Source organism: Python bivittatus, unplaced genomic scaffold (assembly GCF_059951505.1).
Source record: "Python bivittatus isolate LINGU-HERP-01145 unplaced genomic scaffold, Pbiv_v1 ctg000310_np1212, whole genome shotgun sequence".
NCBI classification, from domain to species: domain Eukaryota; kingdom Metazoa; phylum Chordata; class Lepidosauria; order Squamata; family Pythonidae; genus Python; species Python bivittatus.
The window spans coordinates 678,693-694,785 of NW_028277054.1; the positions used below are offsets into that span (position 1 = coordinate 678,693).

Below are 16,093 nucleotides of genomic sequence, written 5' to 3' on the forward strand. Positions count from 1 at the left end.
AAATCACTCCTTGGTGCTCTTAATTGGTATTTTGGAACACACTGCCACAAAGGATGAAAATAACCGAATTCCAGAATGATAGAGAGGAATAACAATGGTGTAATCATAATAAATGCAGATTTGTGAGCCGAATATCCACAGGGGACATATAGGAATGATATAATGGGGAATGGTAGGACAGAATAACCAATCAATCTTGCAGGTTAGCTTTTTTTTTAAGTGAGAGATGTACGTCTATTTTTATTTCTCTGTCATTTTGCAACAGTTAGTAGTTGTTTGCATGACAGTGCTTAAACTGCTTCACTTGCATTTCTCTCTGGGTATGCATGGACACATAACAGATATGAAGGGGATAAATATTTAATGGCCATGAATGATTGAGGAGTCCTCACTTCCATTCCAGTGCCTCTGCTCTCCACTTGAGCAATCAAGATTTAGTTGACACCTCCCCCATATAGCAACCCAGATTCTTCCTTCTTCCAAAGCATGCAACAAACTATAGCCAAGCTGGGATTGACCTCTGAGCTCTGTCCCTGGAGCTGCTGCTGGTTCTTCTGCTCCACGCACCAGGTGTTGCTTTTATCATAAAGGTTTGTGTGGTTTTCAGAGAGTGTCTTTGTGATCACATCTGCACTTGGAATATAAAGACATTCTAGGTTCCCAGTGTGGTCCCTCCTCCTGAGCAGAGCCAGTTTCTGCAAAGGCTGTCCTCACCCTCACAGGAAAAGGTGTGTGGGAAGCCCCAAACTTATGCAGAAAGCTCTCCTGTTGGCCTTGGACATTCCTTCTTATGGCAGGAAACTGAAGGAAGGGGGTTGGAGAGGCCACATGGACTTTTAATGAGTTAAATACGAGAGGAATTCATCTGAGAGTATCTCTTCCCTGGGAAGGGCGGTCTTCAGCTTCTACAACTTCCCACCACTCAAGGATCCCAACGGTGCCAGGTCAGGAGAATGAGGATGATGGTCCTTCTTGTTCTTCTCCAAGGAGAGCTTGGGGTCTGCGAGCCCAACAGCCACCGGGCTTGCTGAGGTGTCTTGCATGAGGGTGCTCAGCTTTGGTTCTGCCACCTTCAGGGTCACGCATTTGAGCACTCTGCGCACAATTGTTCCTTGACCTGTGAGGTTCTCTGGGTACTGAGTCCAGGCAGCTTCTCCAGGTCCCCAGTGGTAGATGGCATCATGCGTTCTGGAGGTACATACGCCTCCAATCACGTAAATCTTCCCTCGCAAGGAAGTGGCACCAGCAAAGGCAAGAGGCAACGGCAGGGGAGGGACGGTGACCTCTGTGCTGATGATGCCAGCTTCCCGCATGAAGAAACATTTCGAGGTGCATGGAAGAAGTTGGCTGAACCTCCGGTTTGCGTACAGTTGGGTGACCTTCCTTGAAAAGAACCCTCCGATGACACAGATCCCAGCCTCCATGGGGACAGCAGCTGCCCCGTGGAGACTAAATTCAAGCGGCACCTGGGTCCAGGTATCCAGGTGGGTGTCGTAGATAAGGATGCCCTTGTAAACCACCTCGTCGGAGTCAGCATCTCCACCTATTAAATAGAGCTTGTTTTTGTATGGCGCAGAGGCAGAAAAGCGCAGGATGATGGGCAGGCTGGCAATGGGGGACCACACCTTCTGAGCCACATCGAAGCTCTCAGCAGATGCAAGGGGCCCCGCATCGTTCCAGCCACTCAGGGCAAAAAGCTTCTGCTTGCAAGTTAAGAACATGTGGACAGACCGGGGAGTTGACATGGCAGGGAGCTGGATCCAGCGGTCAGCTAGAGAGTTGTACTCGTGTAGCGCACGGGAGTACGAGCCATCGGGGTGCTTCCCTCCTGAGATGTAGAGCCTGTGCTCCAGCACTGAGCAGCCAGGGAGGGCCACCAGTTCTAAGGGCGGCAGCTTTGTCCTTGATCCGGTGGCAGGATTCAGGCACTCCATGTAGCAGTCCATGTCTTCGCTGACAGAGAGGATGTCTCTCAGACGGGGCACTTTGATGCAGATGATCTTTTCCTGGTACATGCCCTGGCGGAGTCCCCCGCTCACCTGAAGCCTCCCTGCTCCATCCAGGTTCTGCCACTGCAACTCCAGCTGCTGATCCAGCATCTCTGCCTCTGCCTGTAGCTGGGCAACTTCCACCTGTGTCAGGAGTGGGAAGCGTATGCACCTTAGCAGCATCTTGAGCACTGGGAGGCGCGCAGTGGGCTCAGCCCGCACCCAGCGTTGCGCAGCCTGGAACACCTCCATTTCTGAGGTCACTGCCAGATGGTCTGAGGAGAGGATGCAGATCAGAGCCCCGAGGTCAAGGTGCAGGAAGTCCTTGTGTTCAAAGAGGAGGTCAAAGTGAAGGCCCAGATAGCGTAGCGCACCATGCAGCAAGATGGGGTGGTTGTGATCATGGCCCAGCGTGTAAAGGCGAACGCAGTTCTCTGGGGAAATCCTCTCCATGAGGTATCTGCCAGGGGATGGAAAGAAAGGTCACTGGGGAAGATGGTGGGTGAATATCCACAGTGAAGCCACTGAAGACAGAAGCTGGGAGAACGTCAGAGACCCAGACGGTCTGCGCTACCTGCTGATGAGGGGCAGTGCCGGGGTGAGCTGGAGCCGGCTGGCCACGATGAACAGGTCTTCGGCGCTTCCGGAACCGAAAGCCAGCTCCCCCGAGTAGAGGTAGGTTAACAGATTCTGGAGGACGGAGGGGTCCATGTCTTTCAGGAGAACTTCCCCATCCCGGGACTCCTTGAAGCCACTTGTGAACACTGCCTGGAAGTAGGGGCTGACGGAGGCCAAGAGCGCTCTGCGAGGAGGAGAACGGAGGCCGTCTGATTAGCTGCGGGCATCCCACAGGCCTGCCCCTCTCTTAGCCTCACTTCCCTGGGTCCCTGCCCAACCTGGGGACATGGAGACGCACCTGTTGCAAGGGAACCGCTTCCCTCCAGCGATCAAGGTGGCATCGCAGAGTTCTTGCATGTGATGCAGATGCTTCAGACCTGGGGGGGAAGCGGAGGGAAGTCAGAACCTCCTAGGCCGTTCTGGCAGATCAGAGCTTCGAGTGGGAGGGAGAAAAATGGCAAGAAGTTCTTTTAGCTGAGTGCCAGTTTCCTCAAACTGGCTTTTTCTCCCAAGGGCCCATGGGTGGGGAGAGGGCCCTGTGAAAAAAACGGTGCTCTGAACCTGTTGCTCTCATTCTTCCCCATTTATAAGAAATTCAGCAGGATTCCCCACTGTTAGGGCTCCTTCCTATAGGCCTGGAGGGTACTGGGGAGCTGAAGGAAAAGCCTGAAAGGCGGGGATAAAAGGAAGTGCTTCCAGTCGTTCTACCCTGTCCAGAGGTTTCTGTTCTGTTCAGCCCGATTCCCTTCTGCCCCTGCTGTTGGGAAGCTTGAGGTTGGCCTCAGGGAGAACGGTATTGTAACGGCACGGAGGCGAGTCCACGGGATCCTCCTGGCGGTTTCAGCTGGTCGCTTCTTGCCACCAGAGCTAAGATCAGCAACCGCAGACCCACCTTGGCTAAAACAAGCTTTGAGAGACACCGCCGTCTCTGGCTCTCCATCTTTTTCCCCGTCTTCTGCAAAGCCTGGTGGATCCATGATGGCCCTGAGCCTGAAGCGCCGCGTCCCAGGAGGCTCCCCCTCTCTCTAGGCCCCTGCTGGTTTCCAGTTGCCCCAGAGGGCCCTCCGACCCACCTCCCCCTGCCCCCTCAAGATCTCCTGAGAGCCCCCTGCAGAAAAGGTCCTGGGGTCTCCAGGGCAGCCTCCACCTCACAATGGGGGCCGCAACATCTTGAATCCCCTCCACCCCCTGGACACACTGGATCTTGGCCCCTTGGTGTTCAGAGCAGGTCAGAATCCTCACAGCAGCCCTGGGCATTGTGGCTCCCTTTGGCTTCCTCTTACACTCCCTTGGGAAGTCGGACGCTCCTCTCCAGCGATAGAAGTATTGGAATTCCCTTGGAAAATTGCTTGGTCTTCAACGTCTCCACTTTGCCTTCTGTAAAATGGCTGTTTTGTGGAAGTACTTAAGATGCTCCCCACTGGCCCCAAAAGGCTGAAGGTTCTCCCCTTCCCCATCATGGAACATTAACTGCAGTCCTGCTAGTAGCTTACAGTGAAAAAGCAGAGATTTGGTAACTTAGGAGTCACCCATCTGGAAGCAGCCTGTTTCAGACACAATTTCTTGCAACTACGTTGGGAAATTTGTGTGTGGGGGGAATTCAGTGCAACAATCATACCGGGTAGCTTTCAATGTCTTTTGAGAAGGAGGTACTCCCATTTTTTCAAAATAATTTTTAAAAAATGCATATAGCGTATATACATACAGATAAATCCAACAGTGCCTAAACCGACACTCAAATTTTAAACCAAAATAGAGCAAAAAATGTGCCACCTGCAGATAAACTGGCCCTTGAAATTTTCATGTTTTAATTTTCACAGTTGGCTTATCTGTGGGTAATCCATGGATTATCAATTTTTCATGGTACGGTACTTTGGTTAAAAATCTGAGGATCAGGTTATCTGTGGATTGGCTCATCCACAAGCACATATGGGATGTACAGGTACTTTAGAAAAATTTTACCGTATCTACTTGTGGATAACCCAAACCCAATTTTGGGGGTGTATCTGGGCACCTAAAATTTTCCACTTATTTGCAAATATATATGGTACCATTTTTTAAAATAAAGTTTTCTCAAGGGGGCTTGCAAGCCATCTAAACTAAAACTAAAAACAGCAGTTTCTGTACTGCGCATGCAACAGTGATTTCTGGGCAGCAAAACTCAATTATCATCTGCTCCACTAGTGCTAGCAGGCTGGCCTAACCGGTGGGGATGTCACAAAATTACGGCGTTTACTAATTTAATATCCATACATTTAATGCTGGACAGGGTGAAGGGAGGAAGAGGCACATGATCTTTTTCCCCTTCCCGAACCTAAAAGACGCTGGCCAGCTTGGACGTACGTAGCCCTTTGATAAGCATGGACAATCGCCACTGAGGAGATAGAACGACGCTGCGTGATTTCCTAAGGAGCGACATTGCCAAACCCTTCTTTCACAAGGCAGAGGGAAAAGCCCCCTACCCAGAGCCAGCAGGTGTGAAGAGGCAGGAAGAGGGGCTCTGATCCTGCAGCCACCCTGGAAGTCGTCTTCACATGTGGCTTTCAAAGCAGAAAGTTCTCTCACCCAGGAGCCCCTAACCTATATTTCATCACTGAAAGAATGATTAGTTGGCAGTCTCCCAAGAAATAGAGTGATTGTTTATTTTAATATTATATACAAAAATGTTTTTGGGATTCCTTACACCTCCTGAAGAGTTTCCCTCTCATCATCCACCAGTTCAGAAATACAATTTCAGAGGCAAAACTGAGCTGGAGTGCTTGGAAGAATGGGCAGAAGAGAGGCTGGCTGCCAAGCGAGGGATCATGGAGACTCCAGGGCAAACTGGACGACGACGGAGGAGTTTGTCACCCGGGCACCGTAGTGTCCTTTCCAGTACTGTGTGTCGATCCCTTTGTGTCTAAAGCATATGTAGCGAACTCCAGGGCCGTATCGTCTAAATGTGTGGGTTACCTGGGGAGATGGAGAAACAAAGCAAGATAGGCTAAGCCGCCTTTTGGACTCAGGAAAATGGTTTTAAGGAGCAGAAGCTGCTTCATTGTGACTTGTTGCCATCGTTTAGAAGTGTAAGGTTCCTCAACCTCAGCAACTTTAAGATGGGTGGACTTCAACTCCCAGAATTCCCCAGATGGCCCAGATCACCCATCTTAAAGTTGCTGAGGTTGAGGAACCCTGTTTTACGTGATCTCACCCAACTACTTGTACTTTGGGTGCTGCCTTTTTGAAAACGAGGGTGCTGTGTGAACTTGTTACAAAATCTCCTGAAAGCACCATTTCTCCCCATCCGAGAACAGTGTGTTTCTGATGCTGCTTTAAGATAGCGCAACGCCGTGTTGCTCAACCTTGGCAACGTTAAGATGTGCGGACTTCGACTCCCGGAATTTCCCAGCCAGCATTACTATTTTTTAAAAAAAACCTATTTGTGCAAACCTAAGATACAAAATCTATATTCTGCTTTCTTGGCTCTTTTAAGGCAATTTAATTCCCTGCTGATGTCACCTCCCTAACTGAAGGAAGGAAGGTATGAATCATCCCAAGCGTTGTGAAACTTGGCAGCCAAGGTGGGCAGCCAAGGTGGTGAGCCTTGAAGTGGGCATGGCCAACAGCACCTGTTGGTATGAGGCGTCATTCCACTGAGGGATGGGATCTGGCTGGGCTTTGAAAAGCGCAATTTCAGTTCTCTTATCAGCTGCCAGGAGGGCCACAGAGAGTTCGTAGCGACAGCCGCAGTCCTCACGACCACCCCACCTGCAAGAATCAAGGAAACGTTGCCGTAAAGCGTAAGTGACAAGATGGCTGCTGAAAAAGTCTCTTTCCTGGAAGAACCGGAAGAAGCTTTGAAAGTCGCCTGTCGGTGTTGAATGTCCGCCAAAGTGACTAGCCCCGAGGCCTTGCACGGTCCATCTGACTACACAGATTGATTTTCTTACCGTGCTCTGAAACGGACAAGACGAACCGGGTGGGAGTCACCAAAGGAACAAGGAGAACGCTGCTTTCTAATCTCTGCTTTTTATGCAAAAAGGAGCCAAGAGAGAATAAAACTCACCAGTCAGAGACAAAAACATCAGGTTGGTAAACGTCCAGGAGATCCTGCCAGAAACCCTCCTTCAGCAAATCGATCGTCTGGTACTTCTGGCACCACCTTTGGAGGAAAAGCGGGGTGGGGTGGGGTGGGGTGGGGAGCAGGCAGCCGCCACAGGCGCGTTTCGTGTCTGGCCCGGGGCAAGAGTTCGCCTCACGCCCGGGGAAGGACCGAGCCGCTCGAAGGGGAGCCCCACGGCGAGGGGACCAGGGCTCCGGGACTCACCCGAAGGAGGAGGCGAAGCACAGCTGGGCCTCGGCGCCGTCCACGCGGGTCCGGTTCGCTTCCACCTTCCACCCGTCCCCGCTGTGCAGGACGGTCCAGTGCCGGAACTGCTCTGCGGCGGACAGCGGGCGCGGCCGTCAGCGCCCCCGCTGCCTCGGCCGGCCCGCGCTCGCAGCCCGAGCCCGCCGCCTACCTCTCCCGCAGGGGTTCCGCAGCAGGTTCCGGCCCAGCGGCCGCAGCAGGCCCACGCGGCGCCACTCCAGCCGGGGGCAGCGGCGGGCGGCCTCGAGGGCGGCGCGCATCGCGGGCTCCCTCCGCCACCGCAGCCGCCACGCGGCGGGGCCGTCGACCAGGTCCCTCCAGCGGCGGCACACCAGCCGGCAGCGCGTCGCCAGGGCCTCGGGCGGCACCCAGCTCAGCACCTGCGCCAGCACCTCGCTGGGCAAGCCGGCCCAGTCCGGCGGGGCGCGGGGGGCCGCGGGCCGCCGCCCCTTCCGGCGACGCGGCGCGGCGGGGCTCCGGCTGCCCCGGGGCGCCTCCCCGGCCGCCGCCGCCCGCGGCGCCCCGAGCGCGGCGCCCATCGCGGCCAGCCTCCCGGTCGCGCTTCCGGGTCGGACCCCGAGCGCGGCTCCCTGCCCGAGGCGCGCCGGCGGCTCTGCCACACCCACGCGCACGCGCGCACACGCCCCTCTGGCTCCGCCTGCGGCGTCCTCATTGGCGGGTGGGCGCGCCGGCGATTGGACGAGGCCTGGCCGATGTACCCAGGCCTTGATGACGTCTCGGCGGGCGGCGCTGCTTTTAGGATCCCGCCGGGTCTCCGCGCCCGGCCGCCACGCGGCTCCGCCGGGGCAGCAAGGGGGCGCGACGCCTGGGTGGCCACGACCCGTCTGCTGTTCTTGCAGCTGTTGCCCCGGTTTGCTCGCAATACCGGCCTGCTCTGCGGGGCCATCGTTGTCCTCCGCACCCCCGGGACCGGATAGCGCTGCGACGACCCTAGAGGGGCCCAAGGCCCGCTCTTTCCGCCGCAGCAGAAGCCCCCCGCGCCCGGAAACAAGCGGCGCCCAGCGGCGCGGCTCCCGCACTAGGGAGGGCCCCGGGAACCCCGGCTGGCGGCGGGGATTTCCTCGTCGGCCCGCGCCGCGCCGCGCCCCGGCGTCCTGCCGCCCTCCGGCCCCCGCCGCCGCTGCTCTCGCGGTCGCGCCCGGAACGGCCCGGTTGGCCGAACGGGCAGCCTTCTGCACGTGCTCAGAGGTTCTCTCGCTTGCTTCCTCGGGAAAGAGGGGCTGCCCCCTGCGCCGCGGCTGCTTCCGAGGCCGAGCGAGTGGGCGAGGGGGGTCTGCGCCGCCCTGCCTTCTCCCGGCGGCGGCGATGGCTCGCCGGGGCTGCCCGGCCGGCTTTCGGGGCGTCTGAGGAGGAGGGCGCCCGGCGGGGTCGAACAGCAGCCCGGGCGGCGTGCGGGGGCTCGTTACGCGGCCGGGCGGCCGGCTGGCCCCGCGGTGCCGCGGCGCTGCTGCCGGGTCCAGGAGGCCACCCGGGGGGCGGCAGGCGCTGGCCGCCTCCGGGCTTCGCCAAGTTCCAGCTCCTGAGCGGGGGCAGCCTGCGCCGCGTCTGCGGGCCGTGCGGGACGGCCCTCCCCGGAGCCGAGCGCGCCCGGCGGATTGCGACATCGCGTCTTGTGACTTGCAGGCGACCGCGGCCTGGGTGACCGGGGCCGCTGCTCTCCTGCGCTGCGGGTCAGTCAGCGGCCGGAGAGGAGCCCCGGCAGGAGCATGGACGGGGGGGCGCGGCTGCTCGCCTTCCTCTGCCTGTGGCTCCCTCAGCTGCAGGGCGAGGGGCCCACGGTCGTCCAGCCTGAGCAGGTGCATCTGTCTTACCCAGGTGAGGTGCTTGCAAGCGGGCCTGCTGCTCTGCCATTCTTCCTTCTCCAGACGTGTGGAAGGGCACATCAGAGAGCTGCCAGCCAGGGTGGGCACAGCGGGATTGGAGGCGACGTGGTTGCAGCCCGCCTTGTGGGGTTCGCTGCTGACCGGTTGCGACCTTCCTGTTTAGGAAGGGAATGCCTTTGCTCTGTATGTTTGACGACCGTATTTGCTAGGCCGGTCTTTTTTCATGGCAACAGTTCGGCTTTGGAGGTTGTTGTTGTTGTTCAGTCGTTCAGTCGTGTCCGACTCTTCGTGACCCCGTGAACCCTATCGCGCCAGGCCTTCCTGTCCTTTAGTGTTGGCTTTGGAGGACTTTCTGTAAACATGGGCTGTTTTCGTCTCCACGAGTGAATGTTGCTGTTGGTGCTTTCTGCTGCAGGAGACCCCACCTCCATGGTGGTCACCTGGACTACCTTTGACCAAGCTGAATCTGTCGTAGTCTTTGGCCAGGCTCCAGGGAAGGCCTTTCCTCACAGGGCCAGCGGAAACGCTACCCGGTTTGTGGATGGTGGCAGCCTGGGCCGCACCCTGTTCATCCATCGAGTCACCCTCCGTGGCCTCATTCCGGGACAGCGCTACAGTAAGGGCTTTGGTCCTTTGAGGGCATTGCAAAAGGCACGCCGTGTTCTGCCTGTGGCCACATATGCAGCCACGAGGACAAGCCACGGGGATCTGACGCTGGAGTGAGACGTTCTGGAAGCCACAACGCTCTCTCTTGAGGGCGGAGAAGGGGCAGGCTGCCACCAAACCCTGAAGTCCCTGTTCGGCATTAAGTTGCCTGGCTGCTCTAGTTTTCAACCTGCCCCACTTCATAAAATGGTTGCGAAGTTCTTGGGAGGCGGGGGAATAAGCTCCCGAACGTCCCCCTCAAAGCTTGCTGGAGAAACATGTTAAGGCCATCCTTGAGATGAGCAACTCTGGCTGGCACTTCAGGAGGTAGAGTCCCAAAGCCTCTAAGTGGGAAGGAGCTGGGCTAGGTGGCCTGCAGACCCCCTTCCAGAGGTCCCTTGCAGAGAACTGCCCAGGGTTTCTGCGGGTCCTGAAATGCCAGAGGGCCCATCGTGCTGGCTGGGAGCCCAAGAGCTGGAGGCACCTGTTGGGAGAAAGGGTCTGAGGAGGGCAGTCTGCTTTGGACCACATAAACACCAGCAAGTGGAAAGGGTGGGCGGCCCACTCTGGCCCTCGCCTCGAAGGCCTCACTCTGCCTTCCTTTTCTCTCCTTGCAGCCTATCGCTGTGGGAGCAAGTGGGGCTGGAGCAGGCCCTATGGCTTCCGGGCGTTGCTGAACGGTAGCGACTGGAGCCCCCGCTTTGCCCTTTTTGGAGACTTGGGCCTGGAGAATCCCCAGTCCTTGCCCCGGTTGCGCTGGGAGACCCAGAGGGGCTGGTACGACGCTGTGCTTCACATAGGTACGCTGATAGGGCCCCTGCCCCTGGCTGAGTTGCCCAGCTCTTCCCCGGAGCCCTTCCTTTGACCCACTCTTTAATGGTGATCCTGCTCCTCCCAACAGGAGATTTTGCCTACGACCTGGACTCGGTAAGACTCCCGGGAGCTCCCCAATGAAGCGGCATGGCTGGGACACTCGGTCGTAAGGCCTGAATCCAGCGAGGCTGTTTCAAGGGTCGCTTGGGCGTGCCAGGCCCAGGCAAGTGCGGGAGAACTTTGCATCAGGGCATTGGCCTGATACAACCGGGTGCCTGTTCTGCCCCTGCAGGATAATGCCCTCGTTGGAGACAGCTTCATGCGGAAAATCGAGGCGGTGGCTGCCTTCGTACCGTATATGACTTGCCCGGGAAACCACGAGGAGAAGTAGTGAGTGGGGCTGAGCCGGGCTTGAGAGCCTGTCCAGCTCTTCCAGTCTGCCCACGGGCTGCTCCTGGGCATGCTGCCAGTGCTGGTCCTGCTAGCCTTGCTGCACCTCCCAGGGTGGCACTCCCTCTCCAAGGGGGGCGGATTATAGCCTTGACAGCAAGGGTTTGCTTGATGGCTTAGTGAGTTCTGCAAAATGAAAGGAAAGGGCAGAGGAACTGCTTCTGCACCTGCCCGCCCCTCAGCCTTCTCCCTCCTTCCCTCTTTCAGCAATTTCTCCAACTACCGGTCCCGCTTCAGCATGCCTGGAGACACTGAGAGCCTCTGGTACAGGTGCGCCTCTGGGCTGCAAACGCCATGATGGCGAGAAAGCCAAGACCGCTCTTCCTTTCTGGCCTCTCCAGTTGCTTTTCTGGGGGAAAACGAGGGGGGGGTTGGAGGTGCTCCTGCCTGGGATTGTGCTGCTAAGAGAAGGGGAAGAGCCGTGTGCTGGATTGGGCCCGAGGCCCAGCCGTCTGGGTGCCAGCGGGGAGCTCGGGATCAGGAGCACCACTGGCGGTGGCTGGGCGTCCTGCCTCTGGCATGGGAAGCTGTAGTGGGGGTATTTTAGAGAGAGACTTCCTGCGAACGGCCCTTTGTGGGGCTCATCACACACAGCACCCCAGGATGTTGCGGGCTTTCAGACAACACTGCCCTAGGAGGTGATGGTGTGCATTTTGATTTTATTTATTTATGTATTGGTTGGGCTTTTACCCTACCGCTCTTGGCTTCGAGGCTATGTACATACAGCTCCCACCTCCCATTTTCTCCCACAACTACCCTGCGAGGGAGGCTGGGCTGAGACAGAATGCCTGGCCCAAAGCCCCCCAGGGAACTCCTCTAGCTGAAAGTTCTGGCTCTCCCTGTTCCCAGCCCATCGCCTTCTCTGCTCCACCAGATTTGCTCTCTGGTCCTGATGGCGCCTGGGGTAAATCTGAGCTGACGGATCAGAGACGTCACTGCCACAGAGATGTCTCCCCATCTTCTGGGGGGGGGGGGGCTCTTTTTTCCTGCTTGTCCACCTGCTCTTAGCGGGTGCCCGTCTTGCTTCCTTTCAGCTGGGATGTAGGCCCTGCTCACCTCATTGCCTTCTCCACGGAGGTGTATTTCTACCTGGAGTATGGGAAGCAGCTGGTTGCCAAGCAGTTCCAGTGGCTGGAGAGGGACCTCCAGGTAAGGTGGACCCGGCTTTGGGTGGGCGGAGTCAGTTGGTGCCAGGAAAACATGGGCCTCTGTCTTTTTTCCTCTGGGCGGCAGGAGGCGAACCAGCCTGCGCGGCGTGGGGAGCGCCCCTGGATTGTCACCATGGGGCATCGTCCCATGTACTGCTCCAACAACGACAAGGACGACTGCACGCAGTATGAGAGCACTGTGAGTAGGAGAAGCCGGTTTGAGCCCCGGGCATTGCTAAGTCTCTTGTGCAGAAAATAGAGGGTAGCAAAAACGTTGGCCAGCGCCTCTCTGTCTCGCGTGGCCAAGACTGGCCCGGCCTTTGCACCCTGCACTTCAGGCAGACCTTGGCAGCCGTAGGAAGCGAAGCTTGGAGGGAAGCTGAGTCCCATGCCCAGCGCCATGAGGAGCGTGCAGAATTAGGCAGCCTTGAACAGGAATGGCAGGAGGGGGACTCTCAGAGACCCAGTGTGGTTTGTTGGCTGCCTTCGCAGGTTCGCAAAGGACTGAAGCCAAACCGTTACGGGCTGGAGGACCTCTTCTACAAATATGGTAAGTCTTCCTACCAGCACCTGTGTCCTGCTGCTGAGCACCTAAGGGGATGCATATAACGTATATGTAACAAACGCATATCATGCATGTAAAAAAAAAGAATGAGGCTTTGATCGTGCAGTTGCAACTGCCATCTTGACCTTTTTGACCCTTCTTCCGCAATTCACTAAGAATTGTTAGAGGAAATCTGGCTTTGCTCCCCAACATTGAGAGGAAGCCAACAGGAAGGAGGGCTGCACCCCCCCAGGAGCAACTGCTGGCCTTCCCCTCCCCAACCTGCCCCTGCCCATTTGGGCTCCCCTCCCTCCCCTGCTGCCTTCCTTCTCTGGCTTCCTCTTTCTCCAGGGGTGGATCTGACCTTGTGGGCTCACGAGCACTCCTACGAGCGCCTCTGGCCGGTCTACGACTACAAGGTGTTTTCAGCCGTGGGGGTGGGCTGGAAGAGGCTGCTGTCCTCCTCCCGAGGCCAGGGGCATTCTTTGTGAAGGGCCTTCAGAGTTGGCCGGCCGCCACTCAGCTGTGACTCCCTGGGAGGGGTGAGGGGGCTCTCCTGATTTGGAACCCACGGCGTCCATCTCTCTGTCTGCCCCTTTTGTGGGGAAGGAGTCGAGGGCTGCAAAGCGGCAAGAGCAAGAAAGCGCTCTCAGTCCGGAGGTTGCCCTGACTCAGAGAAGTTGCCCCACCCTCCCTGGGCAGGCCAGAGGGCAGGCTGGCCCCCAGCGTCAATCCAGGCTTACACTCTTCCTCCCTTAGAGAACTGTTTTTCCCTTCTCTGCCCCTCTTTCAGGTTTACAACGGGAGCACCGCAGCCCCTTATACCAATCCCAGCGTCCCTGTCCACATTATCACTGGATCAGCTGTAAGTCTTGTCAGGGGAAAAACCGCGTTAAGCACGGGAGACAGACACACCAGAACATAAGTCACTTCAAAGTTCTAAAAGCTTTATTAAAAGTTAGTTCAATAAGCAAGTAACATTTAATCAAGAACATACAAAGTACCGTATTTTTCCGACTATAAGACGATACTTTTTTCTAAAATCCTTACGCTAAAAATTGAAGGGCGTCTTATTCAAGGAAGTCAGCCGAGGAGAGAACCGCAGGGTTGCAAAACTGCCCATACTTTGTCTCTGCAAACGGACTTCCTCCAGTCACGAGCCTGATGTAACTGACGTCAGCTGATGCTGAACAAACCAATTGGAGGAAGGCTGCTTGCAGAGACAAGCTATCGGCAGTTTCACTCGTGATTGAATGTAATCAGTTATGCAAAAGAGCATTTAAATGGAGCTGCAGAGAGACGGTTTGGACCTCCTCCCACCGAGTGTATCAGGTCAATGTTACCTAACTACTAAATAAAAACATGTTCTGCACTATCTTTAAAATATTGATTTCTTAATTTTGGGGTGGAAGAGTGGGGGTCGTCTTGTACATGGGGGTGTCTTATTGATGGAAAAATACGGTACTTAGATGCACATTGCAATGCGGACCGACAAGAGCAAGCTGTCAGACGTGACAGCTTGACCAAGTGGTCCCGACCCTTTAGGTGCAATCCTTTTTATCCTTAAAAACCGCAAACCACAATCATGACTCTCAGGATTTGCAACTGAATCACTACGTCCCCAGAGCTACTTTTACCACACTTCCCTGTTCCCTTTGTCCTTGTCACGTCCTTTCCCATCAACAAGTTTGCTTATTTAACAGTTTGCTTAGTTTTGCAAGTTTTACTTATTTCCTATCATTGCCCCAAAGGTCATTTCTAAGCTAGCCTTTGCTTTTATTAAATGTGATTACAAAATATCTATCTTAAAATAAGTTTCAGGCCACGAGCATTTTTCCTCTCACAGTCTGCACATAGGCAGCGCTAATTCGGGCTGAATGTGAACTAATAATGGCGTATCTCTGAGCATATACAGATTTCTTTTCATCGGAACCATGGAAGTTGCCTTCTTCCTGTGGGGTGTTGTGGTGAAGGGGTTGAGTAGGACCGCAGAGACAGAGCTTCGAGCCCACCCTCGGCTATGAAGTCCCTGGCTGTTGGGGCTGTTGCTTGTGCTCCTCCGGGCTACCTCAAAGGGCTGTGGTGGTGCTAGAATGGAGAGAGCAAGTGCTACATATACTGCTTTATATACTTTATTTTATACATTATTTGCTCCTCATTTCTCTGGTCTGGACCGTATCTGGAAGCACAGGGCGGAGCGAGCCAAGGGAGGGGAGGGGGAAGGCAGGCCTTGTGCCAATGGGCCTTCAGAGGCTGAGCCACAGGCACTTAGATCTCCCCCTCCCCTCCCCTCCCCTCCCCTCCAGGGTTGCTGGGAACGACTGGACCCCTTTATCCCAGACCCGCGAGAATGGAGCGCTGTGCGGATTGAAGACTATGGATATGCCCGCATGCAGATTGTCAACAAGACTCACCTCTGGCTGGAGCAGGTCTCGGACGATCAGGTAGGAGCTGCTTCTGCAAACAGCAGTCCTGGATCCCCGACTTTGCTCTGTCTGGCTTCAGCTTCCACCCACGTTGGTAATAGCTTGTCACCGGGTGCTGGAGACCCCACTGCAGAATCCGGGTGAGAAGCAGCCTTGTACATCTGAGCTCGTGTGTGACCTTCTCCCCTTCCTGTGTGGTCAGAGGTGGCCAACCTTGGCCTGCTGTCGCATCACATCTCCCAAGGGCCAACCTTTGCTTTTGCTTTTCAGAATGGGAAGGTCGTGGATAAGATTTGGCTGATCAAAGACCGGCACGGTCCAAGGGGCTGGCGCTATCCCTCTCTGCTGGAAGCCCCGAGAAGACATCGTAGGCCCAGCGGCTTTGCTTGCAAGCTGGCACCGCGTTCTCTGGCTCAAATACGGAGCTCCTTTTCCCGTCTGCGGAGGGGCGACACGTAGAAAAAAGGGGGGGAGCTTCAGTGATGTGCCTGCAGCTGCCCTCCTGCCTGTCTTGATGCCCCCTCCAGACCCGTCCGTCTGTCCATCCTGAGTGTAGGGTCAGCTTGCGAGAGAAATGATGCATCCTCACGTCCCTGGTGCAAGTTGGGTGCTGAGGCGGAGCGTCTTAGCACCGACGGGAATCTGCTTTCTGCCTGCCATGCTCGCATCTTCTACTGCAAAGCAGATGAATCTCTCCTTCTTACTTCGCCCCTTTCCGCCTCTTCCTCTCAGGCAGCTCTTTAACGGATCCGGTTCAGCTCTCCAACGCGAGTGCGACCCTCGGAGAGCCAAAAGGAGACCGAAGGTGAAATGCGCAGAGCCGGGCGGCCTGCGGGAGCCTTCCCGATGGCTCCGAGGCAGCTTTCCCTGCTCCGGAGGCTTTGGGCACGACTCCCGCGATCATCAGACCGTAACGGTAGACGCCCAAAGGGTTGTGGCCCAAAGCCCCGGAGGACGGCGGCCGGACCGGCCGAGGGTGTCGCGGGGCAGTGGGAGCTCCGGGCCGCAGAGCCGCGGGATGCTAAGCTGTATGGAGCGGCACGGCTTGATTTTCGGCAAATGATTGATTGACTGACTGACTGACTGATTGATTGATTGATTGAATAAAAGAAGCAAGAGAAGGCAGGAAAAAGCGCGTTTATTTGGAGTCGAACTTCCCAGACGGTTATTTTTATAGACGTCCCTCAGGCCGGCGGAGGATGAAACCGGCTGTGCGGGAAACCGTCGGCCGCGCCTCGTGGGCAGCGGGTGGCTCCCCGAAGGGGCGGG

The 16,093-nt window shown here is 56.3% G+C and overlaps 2 protein-coding genes across 5 annotated transcripts; one reads left to right on the forward strand and one right to left on the reverse strand.

Moving 5' to 3' along the window:
* Window positions 1–344: 344 nt before the first annotated feature.
* On the reverse strand, window positions 345–5,069 carry LOC103049655 (kelch-like protein 41). The gene is made up of 4 exons (XM_088139718.1): window positions 3,499–5,069; window positions 2,905–2,983; window positions 2,563–2,790; window positions 345–2,448 (listed from the first exon to the last, which is right to left on the reverse strand). Exons 1-4 carry the CDS (start codon window positions 3,581–3,583, stop codon window positions 906–908), a joined length of 1,935 nt encoding a protein of 644 aa, XP_087995844.1. The 5' UTR covers window positions 3,584–5,069; the 3' UTR covers window positions 345–905.
* Window positions 5,070–7,719: 2,650 nt separating this feature from the next.
* ACP7 (acid phosphatase 7, tartrate resistant (putative)) lies at window positions 7,720–15,964 on the forward strand. 4 transcript variants are annotated; one of them, XM_088139691.1, is made up of 13 exons: window positions 7,722–8,877; window positions 9,214–9,414; window positions 10,061–10,243; window positions 10,345–10,370; window positions 10,549–10,646; window positions 10,914–10,976; window positions 11,741–11,855; window positions 11,940–12,053; window positions 12,347–12,404; window positions 12,750–12,817; window positions 13,192–13,263; window positions 14,705–14,842; window positions 15,095–15,964. In XM_088139691.1, the coding sequence occupies exons 1-13, from the start codon at window positions 8,682–8,684 to the stop codon at window positions 15,281–15,283; spliced, it is 1,521 nt and encodes a 506-aa protein (XP_087995817.1). In that variant the 5' UTR covers window positions 7,722–8,681; the 3' UTR covers window positions 15,284–15,964. The 4 variants fall into 4 exon arrangements, 3 of the variants coding, with proteins under 3 accessions (XP_087995817.1, XP_087995819.1, XP_087995818.1); XM_088139692.1 differs by having other exon boundaries at window positions 7,725–8,790; window positions 15,095–15,963; XR_015795946.1 differs by lacking the exon at window positions 12,750–12,817 and having other exon boundaries at window positions 7,720–8,877; window positions 15,095–15,232.
* Window positions 15,965–16,093: the final 129 nt, after the last annotated feature.